This window comes from Argentina silus (genome assembly GCF_951799395.1).
Source record: "Argentina silus genome assembly, chromosome: 20".
Classification (NCBI taxonomy): Eukaryota; Metazoa; Chordata; class Actinopteri; order Argentiniformes; family Argentinidae; genus Argentina; species Argentina silus.
The window spans coordinates 6,795,924-6,811,291 of NC_139674.1; the positions used below are offsets into that span (position 1 = coordinate 6,795,924).

The following is a 15,368-nucleotide window of genomic DNA, read 5'->3' on the forward strand; positions in this document are numbered from 1 at the left end:
TGCAGAAATATTCTTCGCAAAACAACACTTCATGTATACCCTAGGTCTACTTTTGTAATGACTTTGGACAATTAAAATACGTTTATTCTATTTCTTTATTTTCTTCCAGCTGGCCATAGGTTTGATTACCTATAATTCCCCCAGTACTGCCTGGATATCAAGCCAACAAACCAGAACTTTTTGCAAAGTTTTCTCCCCCGGGAGTTGAACATTGTCCAGGTGGTTTGATAGCCCCCTCCTACCCAGGGGGTGTGAGAACTCGTCCCGCGATGCGGTCTTTTCTCCCGGTTACTGTGTATTGCATCAGCCTGCTCTCCCTCCAGCAGCTCCTGGCTCTCCCCACCGGAGACCGTCTTGGGAGGAACAGGTAAGAAAAGAGAGACATTACATTTCCTATTGCGCTTACATCTCATGCGTCCTCTTGGAATGCTCCCCTTTGGATGTGTTGATTCTTATTGAAAAGAAATGGTCATTTGTATGCTATGTAGGCCTACTCAGCAGTCAGAGAGAGAGAGAGAGAGAGAGAGAACACCATCCTATTGACAGGAGTCAATTGCGGTTTATCAAATGTCTTCATTTTGTGGAGGGATTTGTAATAATGCGCACTGGGATAGATAAGATTAATCAAATCGTATTCATTTGACCGTTCTGGTCGCTCTCCATGTGCAAATGATTGAGTTTACCGGTGTGTATGGAATTGACGGTGTGTGCATTTCTCAATTGATCGCACACTAAAGTTGTTAAACCACGAACCCGTTGAACCAGTAATTATAGCCTTTCGAGGTTGCCGTGCGTAAAGTACGCTTCAAGTTTTTGTTTAACCAGGCTGTTGTGTCGGGTAGATAGCGGTAGCCCAAGGTCGAAGCGCGACAGATCTGATTCAATGAACGTAGCTGCTCCCGATCCAATGACCATATGAGAAGTAGATAGACCTACTGCGGGGGAAATCCATGTTTTGTTAAAAAAAAAAAAAGATCTAGGCTATGCGCGCACTGCGCAGAGTGCTGTCGTTGAGGTGCGCTTTTGTTTAATTATAGGCTATCTGGAATTTATAATTTATTACATCTGGATTAAACTGATTTAAATCCAAACAGTGCTCAATGAATAGTGTGAAAGACAATATGCCATTGCATATGTTTTGTTTTTAAACAATGGATGCAGGAGTTCCCTCCAAACTCAAACTGGCGCGCAGGATCAGGCTTGCCCGTTATAAATAGGCTAAAGGCTAATTGACGCGTTGATATTGAAGTAATGTTTATGTGGTGACATAAAATAATGGGGGAAAAACAACCGTACAGTTCGCTGTTAGGCTCCTGAGGAAAAGTTACATCTGTTTGCGTCAGTGTTCATTGTCAAGGTTAACGGCGTCAAGCCAAGATAGCTAGGCTACTTTAAATCTCGTCTCTTCACCTTGATTTGAAACCCTATACTTCATCTTATTACCATGTGCGCATACTTTGTGCAAAACAACAGAGGCAATGTTTACATTCGTTTCTAAAATGTTGTGGATATGGGGTAGAATTTGTTCCAATAATGCTTTTCCTAAATTATTTTATAACAGCCTACATCATACAAAGAAGCCAATTGGTTTGGTTCCTAAGTAATGCCAATATATGTGTAAGCCTATATTTACAATATTCTGTGAGCATGTATTACCAGAGGTGGAAAAACCAGTCCTTCTCATGTGCTGGATGGCATTTGCTGATATGAATACCCAGAAATTCCAGCTATTGTGTTGTACAGTATAGAGTGGCACTTGTATTTTTCCACATTGCTTTTCTGATTGTGTCAGTGGTACATTAGTAAATCACACATAGGGCATTGGGCAATGACATAAGAACTCATTATAATCTCAAATGCACACACACACACACACACACACACACACACACACACACACACACACACACACACACACACACACACACACACTCACACACACACCCACACCCCTCCGTGTAACTCACACACACACACACAGACACAGACACACACACACACACACACACACACACACACACACAATTACATTCCCTGTTTAATCAGGTGACAATCATGCCAGTACAAAGTGAGGGAGTGAACCAGTTTCTGGACTGATTTAGTGCAAGGTAGGGTTGAGTTAGTGTCTGCATGCCCTCTTCTGGTGGAGGGCTGCACTCGGTCAATGCACTGAGAGAAAGTTATCACATCAAAGTTCACATCATAGGAATCACTGTGGAATAGATTATTCTAGAGGGATGAAAGAAAAATAGAAAGTGTGAAGACTAAGAAATCACATTGAGCAGCCCTCTGAGGCCTATAGTAGCATCAATGTGCACACTAGCAACTTAGTCATGGTGTAGATAGACAGAGGAAAATAAAAAGGGGGCTTTATTTAATACTTTGTGGCCTACATTCGGTAGCCATGTTGCCAGGGTCAAGCTATGCTCAATGGCAATCGCCATATGTGGTGACCCTATTTTGCCGGGAGATGCCCCAGTTAAGGGGTGGTCTCACTTAGCCTAACAACCTTCTGAGCATGTCACATAACAAACCCGCTACAGGTGTGTGGGGGCAGGTGTTCAGGTGTAAGTGAGCTAGCTGCACGTGGATAGAACATGTGGCTAAAACAACATGTGCGTGTGTGTGTGTTTGTGTGTGTGTGTGTGTGTGTGTGTGTGTGTGTGTGTGTGTGTGTGTGTTCGAGAGAGCACAGGCAAACCACCTGCCGCTGAAATCAAATCAAAAGGCCAACGTGACTCTCGTTCCACCTGTCTGGTTGTGTTGCTCCGGGATGGTCTATCATTGCCTCCTAATTGCTGTCATCACTATAATGTCTCATCATTAGCTCCCCATTTAAGCCAGTAGGGTGGTGGGGGTGTACTGATGGATATGAGCTGTGGTTGCAGCAGCACTCCCTAACTGGGTGTTTGAGTGAACGCTGCATCTTTTAAGAATGACTCACTTAAAAAGACATACAGTTCTATAAGGGGGAGACTGATTGTCCTGTTCAAGCTGTGTGAGGGGTTATCGTTCCCAGAAATCTCCTCATGATGTTCCCTCAGTGAGGAGAGAGGTTCATAATGTCCTCTCTCTCTCCTTTCCCTTCTCTCTCGTGCCCTTCTTTATCTTTCTCTCACCCCCTCCTCTCCCAGTCCTTCTCCCTTTCCATCACATCCACTTTCTCTCCTCCTCTCCCCCTCCATTCTCCCCACTTCTTTTTGCAATTGACCATAGTGCATTTCCTATTCCTCCTCCTCTCCATACCGAACAGCCTGTTCTTCTACCCATCACACAGTGACAGCTTCATAATAACACAGACAGCACAGCTACCACTCTCCTCCTCCTCTCATCCTCAGACTCTGAGTGTATGGGTTTTGTCATTCCTTCTCTGTTCTCTGTCTGTTGTCCCATGTTGTGGTTTATGCCCCGATGAGAACAAAGGAGAGATGTCAAATGTCACCGAGGTGAGGTAATAGTCTGAGCATAGTCTGATCATTCCTAACATAGAGAAATCGCTTGTTCCTAAGGCCATTCACAATACATACTACTGTATGTATATGCCATATGCCCTTTAATGATATTATACATTATATTCTGAGGTTTTTCTTAAGAGAAGATAGTTGGGGCCAGACAAGTTAAATATAGCTTTAGAATAGAAGCGCCATTACATTGGGATTCCAGCAGTGGGCTGGGAAACAGGCCGTTCCAGAGAGAGCCATGTTAGCTTGCTGATTTGCGGTAAAATGCTTCCACACTGTCTGGAACAGGGTTCAATGACATTGAATGACACGACTGACAAGACAGACAGATCACAGTCGTATGTTTACAGACAGATCACAAGAGTGAATGTGTGTGTAATGCAGAGGCATGAGTTTGCTCAGGATTCCTACTGGACCAAACAAATCAATGTTTTTCCCATCCATCCTCCTAAATCATTAACTCCCTTAACTCCCTCTCTCACCTCTATAGGGTGTCAGTGCAAGGACCAGGACCCCTGCCTGGGGTACAGACGTCAGCCGTAGACAGTCCAAACACAATATTTACACCAGAAACAGATAGACTGCATCATTCAACTCACAGAGGACAATGTCCTGCCATACAGCTGTCTATAGCTATCTTCTGGGAAAAGTATCAGATGCTGTTGTCATCCATTAGACTGAAGCTAAATGTAGGTTTATTTTCAAGATTAACATGTGTTTATACAAGACCAAATAATAACGTGAACAATATCTTTGGCAGATAGGCTTCATAAAAACTTAACTTGACTTGTCTCTTTTATGTACTTAAATGCACTTTATGCTCACAGTCTGATATAACCCAGGCTTCCCTCGTAAATCGCTTTGGGAGCAGGCATGTATATGGCTCTGAGGTTAGGTCTCTGTGGATGTATGGCTGCTCTGATGTGGGGGAACATTGTAAACAGAGGTCTGGGCTTGGGATGTATAGAGATGTATGTAGCACATAAACACAGCTATCTCTCTCTCTCTCCCTGCTCCCCGGGGCTCACTATGACCCAAAGGGGGAGGGAAGAGAACAGGCTCGCCAGGCAGAGAATTCCACTGTGGATTAGTGGCTAAGACCTAAATTCCACCCTCCACATCCATAAAGAACATGTTTCCGCACAGCTTGCCCCACCATGGGGAAAGGCATGAATGTGTATGCCCTGAATATACTGTATAAGGGGGCAGCTTAAAAAAGGAACACAGGAATACAGGCTTCAGGAGCACAGAAGGAGTTCTGAGGAAAGGCTGTTGGATTGTTCTGATTGTGATTTAGAATAGGAGATGTAGCTCCTTCCACAGCTGCGTAATTGAGAGGGGATCCATACAGTGCCGATGTTTAGCAGTGCTCAATCAGCAGTCAGGACTGTTTCTGTGGGTGTGTCCGTGTGCTTTAGTACAATGGGAATGAGAAACTGCAAGCTGGTGTGGTTTGAAGTATGTCTCCCCAAACCACCACAAGATTAAACCTCCTGGTGAGAATAGAGAAAAAGTGATGAAGAGAGTCTTCATGGCTCCTGGAGACGTGGCAGCAGACAGCAGCTGCTCTCAAGCCTCTGGACTCTGACTACTGTACCGTAAATTATCACGCAATGCACTGCAAGGTGCCAAGTCTGACCCAGTTAGTTAGTCTGAACAAAGTATTATACTGTATTTAACGTCAACACAAGCAAGGGGTTATGACAACACAACACCTCGAGAACAAGTGGCGACAATGTTTCATTGGGAAAATAAATCGCCTTTTCACTTATTTTTATTTCTCCTTACTGACAACAATCTCCCCACTGTTAGCTGATGAGGATTACGTATGAATGTGCCATATTTACTGCTGATTAAGGCAGCTCCATGGTAAGCTCCAGCCCCCATGGGTAATCATGTATCAAGGCCCTGGTACTGACAGGGGGCTTACCCCGCCCAGAGGGGGCATTCCTGGAGCAGAGCTGGGCATCAGCCGGGAGCTATTGTGGTTTTACTGGAGGGTCTAAGTTATGATCACAAACCTGAACCTCCGCCTATATTCTGGAGGTACAGTAATACAAAAGAATAACAATACACTGCACCACAAAAGAGTCTGGAGCTTAGCCTCTTATCGAACTCTAAAATCCCCTGCAACCCTTCCCCCGCCTAAGTGACTTTTAGCTTAATGCCCACAGATGAAAATGAGACTTTCTCAGAAAACGCGTAATTTGTTATAGAGAAAAAAAAGGCATAATCTTCCACAGATCAAACATAGTGCTGAAAACAAGAACACTTCAAGCTCGGATATCTTTGATCCTCTGCCAATCACAAAGACCTCCATTACTGTCAATTTGCAGGATTAGTTTCCCAATAGCCAAATTAGCAGATCCTGTCAGATCAGATGTGATGGAGTGAGAGTTCTCACGTACATGGTGTTTTATCCTGGATCCTGGCGCTAGAAGATGATGGTCAGCTAAAGGCTTATTCTGGGATCAGACTGAGCATCACAGTGTAACTGGAGAAGGCCCTGGGCAGAGTGACTCACACTCACACCTTTGGTCAAAAGACTTCAGTGGAAACACTGCCCTCTGGCACGGACACATACAAAGGAGCCTTCAGTCTGCAGACAAAACAGTCATGTCGATACTTGCTTGTGAGCCATTATATAAAGGTTATATGAAAGGCCAAGGGCAACAACCTTAGGTGGAGTTAAAGCAAGCCGGTCAGATTGTAACACCTCGTCCTGTTTTTTAGTCTATGTTATTCATTTTTTGTTTCCTGTTTGTTTTGTGTTCCTCACCTTGTCTCTCGCTTCAGACACTTCACCACCTGCCCTTGTGTGTTTCCGGCCTGTGTAATTGTCGACCCCCCCCGATTAGCTTCCCCTGTCTCTGTGCCAGTTCGTCATTGTACCTTTGTGTCTTTACATCCCAGCGTTCTACTAGTGTTAAGTATTCCTGGTTTTTGATCTCCGCGTGTTGTTTTTAACTTTGCCCTTTTGCCTACTCCTTATCGGATATCTGTTTTCTCTTTGAACTGAATACCAGTGTACCGTACCCCGCCTTGCCTTCCCCTTATTGGATTATATGCCTTTCATCTGACTGACTACCTGTAAACGATAGAACGAACTGGCCATACTATGGACTCAGCCGGCTCAGACTCTGAGGATGCTGTGCTTCTAGCCCAGGGGAGACGGATTAATCGCCATGAGGAGCAACTCACCTCTATCTGCGCGGGGACGAATGAGCTGTCAGAACGCGAGAAGACGCATGTTCAGCACGTCCACCAGGTTCTTTAGTCAAAGCAGAGAAATGTGAGTTCCATGCCTCCACCATTACATTCCTGGGGTTCATCATCTCGGAGGAGAACATCCAAATGGATCCTGCTAAGGTCAATGCAGTTGCTGGAGGGTGTACATGGTTACGCGGCTTCTGGCTGTTTCGTCGTCGGGGGCGTGGCCGGCAGTACCTGGTGGACTGGGAGGGCTACAGGCCTGAGGAGAGTTTCACAGAGCCCATCCTGACCTACCTGGGACATTCCTGGAGGGGGGGGGGGAGTGTACTGTAACATCTCGTCCTGTTTTTTAGTTTATTACATTTTTGATTCAAGATTTTTGACTGAGTCGTGCGTTTGAGTCCTGGTCTAAGTTACTCCAGTCGTGATACAGATATGTCACGGAGAAGAGAGAGGAGAACAAGGGAAATGCCAGGCACTTACTCAGGAGGCCAAACCCTTACAGAAACCCAAACACATTTAACCTTGTTTAAAGAGCAGACTCACTCACTCACTTTTTTTCCCCTCCACATCCAGTCACTAATTCTTCAAGGAAATGGGGTTTTAACGACATCACAGGGTCTTTATGGCTGTCTGCCAGCTCAGACGACCTGACTAGTGAAGCGGTCATCGTCTGCGTCGGGCTCAGAACAACGTGGTGCCTTCTGGGAGATTCAAGGGCTGAGTGAGACCGAGAGTCCGATCTTGCCTCAGCAGGGGAGGGTGAGGGTTGAAGGGTTCATGTAGAGGCTTGTGCCTCCCAATGGGGGGGTAAACAGGAGGGGGAAATATACTTCTCAACAATAACTCACATGTTGTTCGGGGAACAGGGTTGGACTGAGGTGTGAATGTACCCAAGCTGGATACAGCACATTGTGTTGCAGCCTCCAGATCATGTCAGACCTGTTTTTGTCCTGTGATCCAGGGAGTCCCAAATGAAGCTGTTCCTTAGCGGTTTTACCTCATCTTTGTTTCTCACTTGGTTTTGTTTGTACACCATCCCTCCTCTCCAGACCGATCGAGTTTCCTTGTCTTGTTTTCCAAGTGTGAGAAACTTGGACTCCAGTCACAAAAGAGAAATGACCCTGTACAGCAGATTACATTTCTGTCTTTTTTTAACAGAGGGACCAACTAAAACCTAAAAAGAAAACCCAACCCAAGCTTATTATAGTGAGTATACACTGTCCATATCCCTACAATAAACTCGCAGCGTGCCATTTTACAAAATAGCACATAAACACATCTTTTGTTCCCATGGTTAAATAAAACCTGTGCCTGCCTGGCACATATTTTGGCACAGCAGGCGGGTGTGACTTGGCGATGCCAAAGCCCAGAGATGAATGACTGCCACAATGAGGTGCCTGGAAATGGTCCCCGCGCCACTGGCTCCCTCTGCCTGTGCCCTGGCATTACCCCTCTGTTTGCTAGGCATCATGGTTGGCCACCAGGGCCCTGCCCTCGGCTAACAGGCTGGATGACAGGGAGGTGATGGGGAGCGCAGATCTCTTGGTGTTCTATACTGTAAAACTTTATTTACATGTATTTTTACGTCCCAGAACGCTACTTAGAAACTTTCACTGGCCACTCAACATGCTGTAGCTGGAATAGCACAACATTTTTTGCTTGTAAAGTAGATAGGGTTAGATAGGGTTTTTTACGTTCAGCCACAAGCCCATAACACATAAGAAAACTCTCTTCGGTTTACTGGGTTGAGCCTATAAAGGGTCACGTTTGTTCTCTCTTTTCTGAAGATGTTTAACAACAGCCTTCTGACCATGAATGGCTTGTTAGCCAAGAGCATCACCAAGACATTGAAAACAAACACTGAACATTAAGGGTTGGAGACCATATTGTTCATTAATATGGCCACACATCTCACTCTCACTGTAAGGAGATCTGAGGTCTGTTCCCCTCGTGTATTTACAGTACCCTGTTATTTTACACATTCCAGCCTCTGGGATTCAGTTTTAACTGGGCGTCTGTGATGAAATGACAAGTCAGCATTTCACAGGGGAAAAGCTCTTTTTATAATTACGCCAACCATCATTATACCCCTTCTCCTAAAGAGCAGTTGGAAGTCGAGCAGAACATAATGCTATGTAGAAATGTTCATGCTGCCTCTTTACAGAGGAAAGGCAAACAATATGGATCTTCCTTTTCTTTCTCCTTCCTGTTTTCACTTCACTATAATACACACATAGAGCACAGAAAACAATGAACAAAACACAGAAAAAACATTTAAAAAAAAAAAAACATTGACCTTTTAATCTTCCTATAACGCTTCTCTTATTGCCACTCTCACAGGCATCATTTCATGCATCTCATTTTCTAACCTATGGCGCCTATCGCTCTATCTTTATGGCTTCTGCCAGCCAGGTGCCTGAGCCTGTACCTGTTTACAACAGTCCTAACCTAACCTACAGTAGCGGTAGTGAATTCAGACATGGAGGAGACCTGAATTAGGGCTCTCTGAGCAAACACACCAGCCACAGTTCAGTGAGGAGCCACAGGGCTAAGTTTGAGCAGCCAGTGTCGTTGTCAAACAGTGAACAGATGGCGTCTCCGCCTCCTCAGCTCGGAAGCCAGAGTCAATTAGTGCATCAGCCTCCTTTAAAGTGGTTGGTCAGTAAATCTCCCCAGAACACTCTGTCTGTTTGCTTAAGCAGAGGTGGACACAGAGGTGATGTTTCAGTAGGTTGATTATACCATGTAATAAACGGGTTTGATGATCCTATGCTGTTTTTTTGTCTGTGTGTAAAGACCATTACGTTTTAAATGCATTGAGACAGGAGCGTAATATCAACATGGACATGTCCTAACATAATATCAATTACTATGGATATAAGATGTTTTATATCCATATATAAGACATTTGCTCCAGTCACTGAACATCTAGGCCACATATAAAGTTAGCTCTCTGATTCAACAGCCAGTATTGACACAGAGCTGACACATACAGATGTTAACCTTTTTGGATGCTAGATCTGACCCTTGGCCTGTTTTCTCATGTTCTCCTCAGGTTGGACCTTCTTAAGATACTGCATGTGCTGAGAGAGGAGGAGAGCTTCACTCCAGAGACTGTGCCAGACCCTGCCAGCCCAACGGGTGCTGGCCCATCATCAGCCCTCTACGGCACCCCAAAATGGCTGCCTGGTTTCCTCAGACACACAACACCACCCACTGATACGAGAGCAGCCCGTCCCGGCCATGCACTGGCGTGGGCCAAAGGTGTCAGAGAGTTTCAGCCCAAACAGAGGGTGTTGAGAAGTCGTCGTCATGCCCACCACCCCCACCACCATGCCCAGCTGATGCGGGTTGGGTGTGTCCTGGGCACCTGCCAGGTCCAGAACCTCAGCCACCGGCTCTACCAGCTGATTGGCCAGAGTGGGCGGGAGGACTCCTCCCCCATTAATCCCCGGAGTCCACATAGTTATGGATGAGTTAGGGATGGATACCACCACCCAAACATCCCAGCAAACGTATCTATCTAGATATATATCTCTTTTTTGTATCACAGATAGCCTTTGCATTAGAGTTTGATGTAGTCCACAACCATTTCCACCCTGAAATGACAACATCTATACTTTTTGAATGGCATTTGCTGTGCCTTACTCTTCTGTTCTCATGCTGTTTTAGATGAAGCAACCTTTTGACATGGCTGAATCCTTTTGAAACCCCCCAAGATGACTCCTCTCACCGTCCCTGGAAACTAATACCTTTCAAACCAGACCTTCAGTAGAACGTTTGGGTTTCGTCTTTTTGTTTCTCCCTCCTGACCACTCAAAGCGCTGAGAAGGCTCAGTTTGACGCTGTAATCCTGTTAATGTAAGAATAAAGACCTGTCCATTGGCCTCTCTCTTCAACACCAGCGACCATGCAAGGCTGTGTCTGTGTAACACCAAATGACCTCCCCCGGCAGCTGTTAGTCCTCGCCCCATTGACAAAAACAGTCACTGGTCTCACCATCAAGAATCTAAGTTCCGCAAGTATTGTACAGCCCTCTCCCCTCTCCCTCACCTGGACACATGCAGTGGTCGGCACAGAGGAGATGTTTCAGCAGTGCACAACTTGGACAGTTGCAATTAATCAGCCACAACAGCGTTTGGCAGTGACTTGATGGAATCTGTTCTCGTCTGGTAGAGACTGAATAGAGAGCGAGAAAGAGGAGGGTCAACTTTCAAATGGCAGAGTGCAAATCTGCAGAGAAAAGAGGGTTTCATTGGGGTAAGAACAGAATGATGTGTTGCGATGTGATGGTTGGTTGGTGCAAACACATGCTAACTGGGATATGTGTACTGGGATAGTGCATTACTGTACTACGACTGGTCTTATCCCCAGGCGCTGTCTGAAATATTATCCCCTTCACATGATTCATAAGTTCTGCCTGTAAGTCTCGACTTTGACGGCAATTTAATAAATCAGACCTAATCCTCTTCAGTCGTGCCGCCATGGTGGAGCTGGTGGCAATCCCCCCCCCCCCACACACACACACACACTCTTTCAAACTTTGTCAGCTGTGATTTATAAAAAACATTTTTTTTTTAAAAGGGCCTTTTCATGCTGTGCCCAGTAGGGCACTATAACAACCAGCAAAGACCTCACGGCTGGACAACCCAAACCCAAAATATTCTATTGACAGCACTAATCACTGACTGGCCTTTTCCTGCTGTGTGAGAACATTTCACATCCAGTGACTGTACACGATCATAATCAATAATAATCAGGTCAGTTACTAATTCTTCAGATCCTTCAACAACGCTACATACACCAGCGTTGTTAACCTTGCTATGGATGTTGTTAGCTTTTAGTGTGTTAAATGAGTCTAAATTAGTCGATGGCAAAGAGTTCTACTGTTACATTGTGGGTTTGTAATGAGAGACTATGGAGACCAAAATTTAAGGAGCAACAATGCCAAATTTTAAATCTGTAAGCGAAATGCCTTACATGTTGTAAAAAATATAGTCTATGCCCTGAGATTTACTTTTTGCTTGTTATGTTTGTCTCTGAAATGGTGGGCAGATGCCCTCACTAAAAATAACCAAAAACAACCAGCCTTAAAACTACAGTCCACCGATCTGAAAATATAACCCACTACATTTCCATGGCATCTTAAATACCTCAATCATGTGGCCAGATTTGTAGAGACATATTATATATATTAAAATGTTTCATATTGGCCATGTCAGACCAAAACAGTTCCTTAATGTCAAACTATTAGTTTTCCAAAACACTACTCTTGACCTGGGGGTGTTTGATTACAGTACAGTATATTGTAGTGAGAAATCAGGTCAAATCATAGTTATATTAACCATGCATTTATGTTCACATTGACTATGTTACCATTAGGTTACAAATGATGAATAGCCCTAATCAACTTTGGGTCTAAGGTGGTTTATTTTTGTAACACATTATTGCAAATCAAATAATTAAACAGCTATTAATTTTGGCATTGCTCCAATGGCAAGTGTTTTAAATTCACCAAAAACCTGACAATACTTGACAAAAAAAATGTTTTGTGTGATCTACATCAATCCTATAATGTGCTTGTTTATTCTTTTGTGTTCATCTTTCATTTTGTCTTGATTCCCTATCATTTTTGGACTGAATCATCTTAATCAGATTTTGTTTGTTTTATTTAATCCTAGATTTGTATCATTCTCTCTCTCTCTCTCTCTCTCTGTAATGATGGTGGCCCCACGTCACAGGTCATAATCAGTGGTTCCTTGGTCTTAAGGCTAATCTGTTCAAAGGCTTACTTAAACACACATGCCATTCTCTCTGCTGTAATGGAGCTAATCAATGTCTCGTGACGGATAATTAAAAGGCTTTTCAAATGCTGAGAACCTGGTGAATCTCTCTACTTTTTACCATGATGTACTGTCACACATGCATCACCGGTGTGTGTGTGTGTGTGTGTGTCTGTGTGTCTGTGTGTGTGCATGTTTCTGTTTGACCTGCCTTGTATATTAGGAGCCAATCTTATTTGTTTTGGTTGTTGTTTTTTTGGGGGGGCTCACAAACATTCATATTGTTGTGTATCTTTGTGACGTTATATAGTTGTAGGTTCTGCGTCATTGGCAGGTCCCGACCGTTTGCTGACTGCATAACTTTATGTTTGTCTGGGTAAACTGCGTAGGACCGGCTTATTTACAGTACAACCTTTGACCACTAATACCTGCGCTTTTGTATTAGGAGAAATACTTTACATATGCTGTCACCCAATCCCTTTGGTTGTGTTGTTAACTTAACCTATGTTGCAGTGACACACACAAGTGAGTGTGTTGTGTGCTCTTGAGTGTGAGTGCTCACGTCTGTATGTGAGTGTGTGTGTCTACACGTAAGTGTGTATTTGTGTAGGTATTTACAGTGTAGTCATACTAGACAGGAACATCACACTTTCAACCTGATCATTTGTTTTTGCTCATTCAACATTTCATAGACTTCAAAGTCAGATGTCTCTTTAAGGGTCACAGCAAAGCACTTTAATACAAGTATATATGTTGTTAGTTCCTCACAACTTGAATTTCAAACTTTGTAATTAAATTGTTAATGACAGATGAGCATTTTATTGTATATATTGTATTTGATAAGGATCTGTACGAATGTATTTGAAGAGTTGTCAGAACACTCCAAATGGGGTGAGGATGATCGTAAATATCATCCAGATTTGTGAATATATATATTAGCCTTACTATTTAAGAAAAGTGTATTTAAGTTATCTTTGTATGTTTATCTGTATGTCACCAAAGACACTATTTATCTCAGTATTTTCCACGCTTCCTTAAAGTGACCTTATGGTAGGAAAGTGAATGAAACCCTAAATGTAGTTAAATGTTACTGTCAGACAATGTCCTTCATTCTGTGTAAAAAAAATAAAGAATTACACTGTAGTGAGCTGAAGTATAGTGTGTGCCTCTGATTTGTGAAAGTATGTGTTTGCGTGTGTATGCTTGTTTACCTTCACGTGTGTGTGTGTGTGTGTGTGTGAGTGTGTCTGCGTGCGTGCGTGCGTGCGTGTGTGCGTGTATGTGTGTGAATATGAGCCACTCTTCACAACAGTAGATAACACTAAAAAAATAATGAGAATTAGAATTCCACACATTGAAATACCACAGTGGAACAGCCAGTGTAAGAGTGCCCTTGATGAAGGTGCTTTGACCAAATGGCCCGACCACTCGTCATAGTTAATCATTATTTGTCCATGAAATGACAATGATGTTGATGAAGCAGAACTGAATGAAATGACGAGAAATGGAGGAACCATTTTTTTTTTAGTTAGTGGAGAAAGACAGGGTATGGGCCGGATTTGAACCTACACTGACATGGGCCTATGTGTGCACTGTAGGCCATGGTGCTAGACCACTGTACCACCCCAGACCAAAGGAACATTCATATTACATCAGATTACAGATGACTCCAGGCTAACAGGAAAGGTTGTCTGTACCAGGAAGAGTTAATAAGTGACCATGGGGCACTGCCACAGTCAGACACCTTACTGGAAGTCAGACCCGCTAGTGGGAGCTGGTTGGTGGGCAGGGTGGGATGAGCAGTGGGGTGAGGAGGAGGGTGAGGGGGAGTGGGGAGGGGAGGATGATGAGGGTGTTGTGGATAGGTGAGGGAAGGGGGGAGGATGTACGGGCAGGGACAGATGTAGTGACAGTGCTCCAATGGTAGTCCTGTATCGCCCACTTCATTTGATCAAGCAGATCACTTTAAAAACACACCACAAAGTGTAGACCCATAAGTCTCCAATCACAACAACCAAATCAAAAGAGGCCATTCTTACTAACACAGACCTGATTCAGCCTCAATGAGAACCTCCTATCAAGGCATTTGTTTGGCATTTCAACATTGTGTCACATTGAATTAATATCTTACTGTCACCATCTCTGTAGTTCACTGATCATATTTAACACTGAGCCAGAAATGCCCAGACCTCTGCAACGAGGACACTGGACACAGAGGAGTGTGTGTGTGTGTGTGTGTGTGTGTGTGTGTGTGTGTGTGTGTATGTGTGTGTGTGTGTGTGTGTGTGTGTGTGTGTGACTGTGATACCTGAGAAGCAGAGAGGTGAGAGTGAGTGCCAGTTGTATCATGGCCATCATTCCTGAGGAGTCTGGACAGAGTTCCCCAGTCAGCTAAAACACACGCTCACACGCATCACGAGACTATGAGCACGTAGGGACGAGTCACAAGACCTGAGGAATCTTCACTTAGGGAGTGTGTGTATGTATGTGTGCATGTATATGGGCGTGTGTATGTGTGTGCGTGCGTGTGTGCGTGTGTGTGTGCAACCCCTTCAGACAAAACTAAAAAGTGTTTAAATGTTTCTTTGACTTGTTTTCTTTCCCCCCGAGCCATACAACTAACATGTCTGCAAAAAATCGATATGAGAACAAAGAACATGCCTTTGAGCTTTTGCAGGATTCAAAGCATGTTCTTTTCACTGAAAACCAAGTATGAAATGTTTATCAAACTTCTGGAGACAGATGTTATAGCAAACGTTTCTTGCCTCACAGAAACTATGAAGGGATCTGAGTGTCAGAGGGTAGATCTGGTTTATGTAGTCCGAACACATTAACGCTTTACACGCTACAGGCTGTAAAACCTTCCAAAGCATATACATCTTCCTCTCACAACTATGGTATGCATCCC

At 44.0% G+C, this 15,368-nt stretch overlaps 1 protein-coding gene across 1 annotated transcript; it reads left to right on the forward strand.

The window, feature by feature from the left end:
- Positions 1–269: 269 nt before the first annotated feature.
- On the forward strand, positions 270–13,560 carry adm2a (adrenomedullin 2a; the record flags this gene model as incomplete). Its single annotated transcript, XM_083691951.1, has 2 exons — positions 270–367; positions 9,733–13,560. The coding sequence occupies 2 exons, from the start codon at positions 270–272 to the stop codon at positions 10,151–10,153; spliced, it is 519 nt and encodes a 172-aa protein (XP_083548077.1). The 3' UTR covers positions 10,154–13,560.
- Between the last annotated feature and the right edge of the window lie 1,808 nt (positions 13,561–15,368).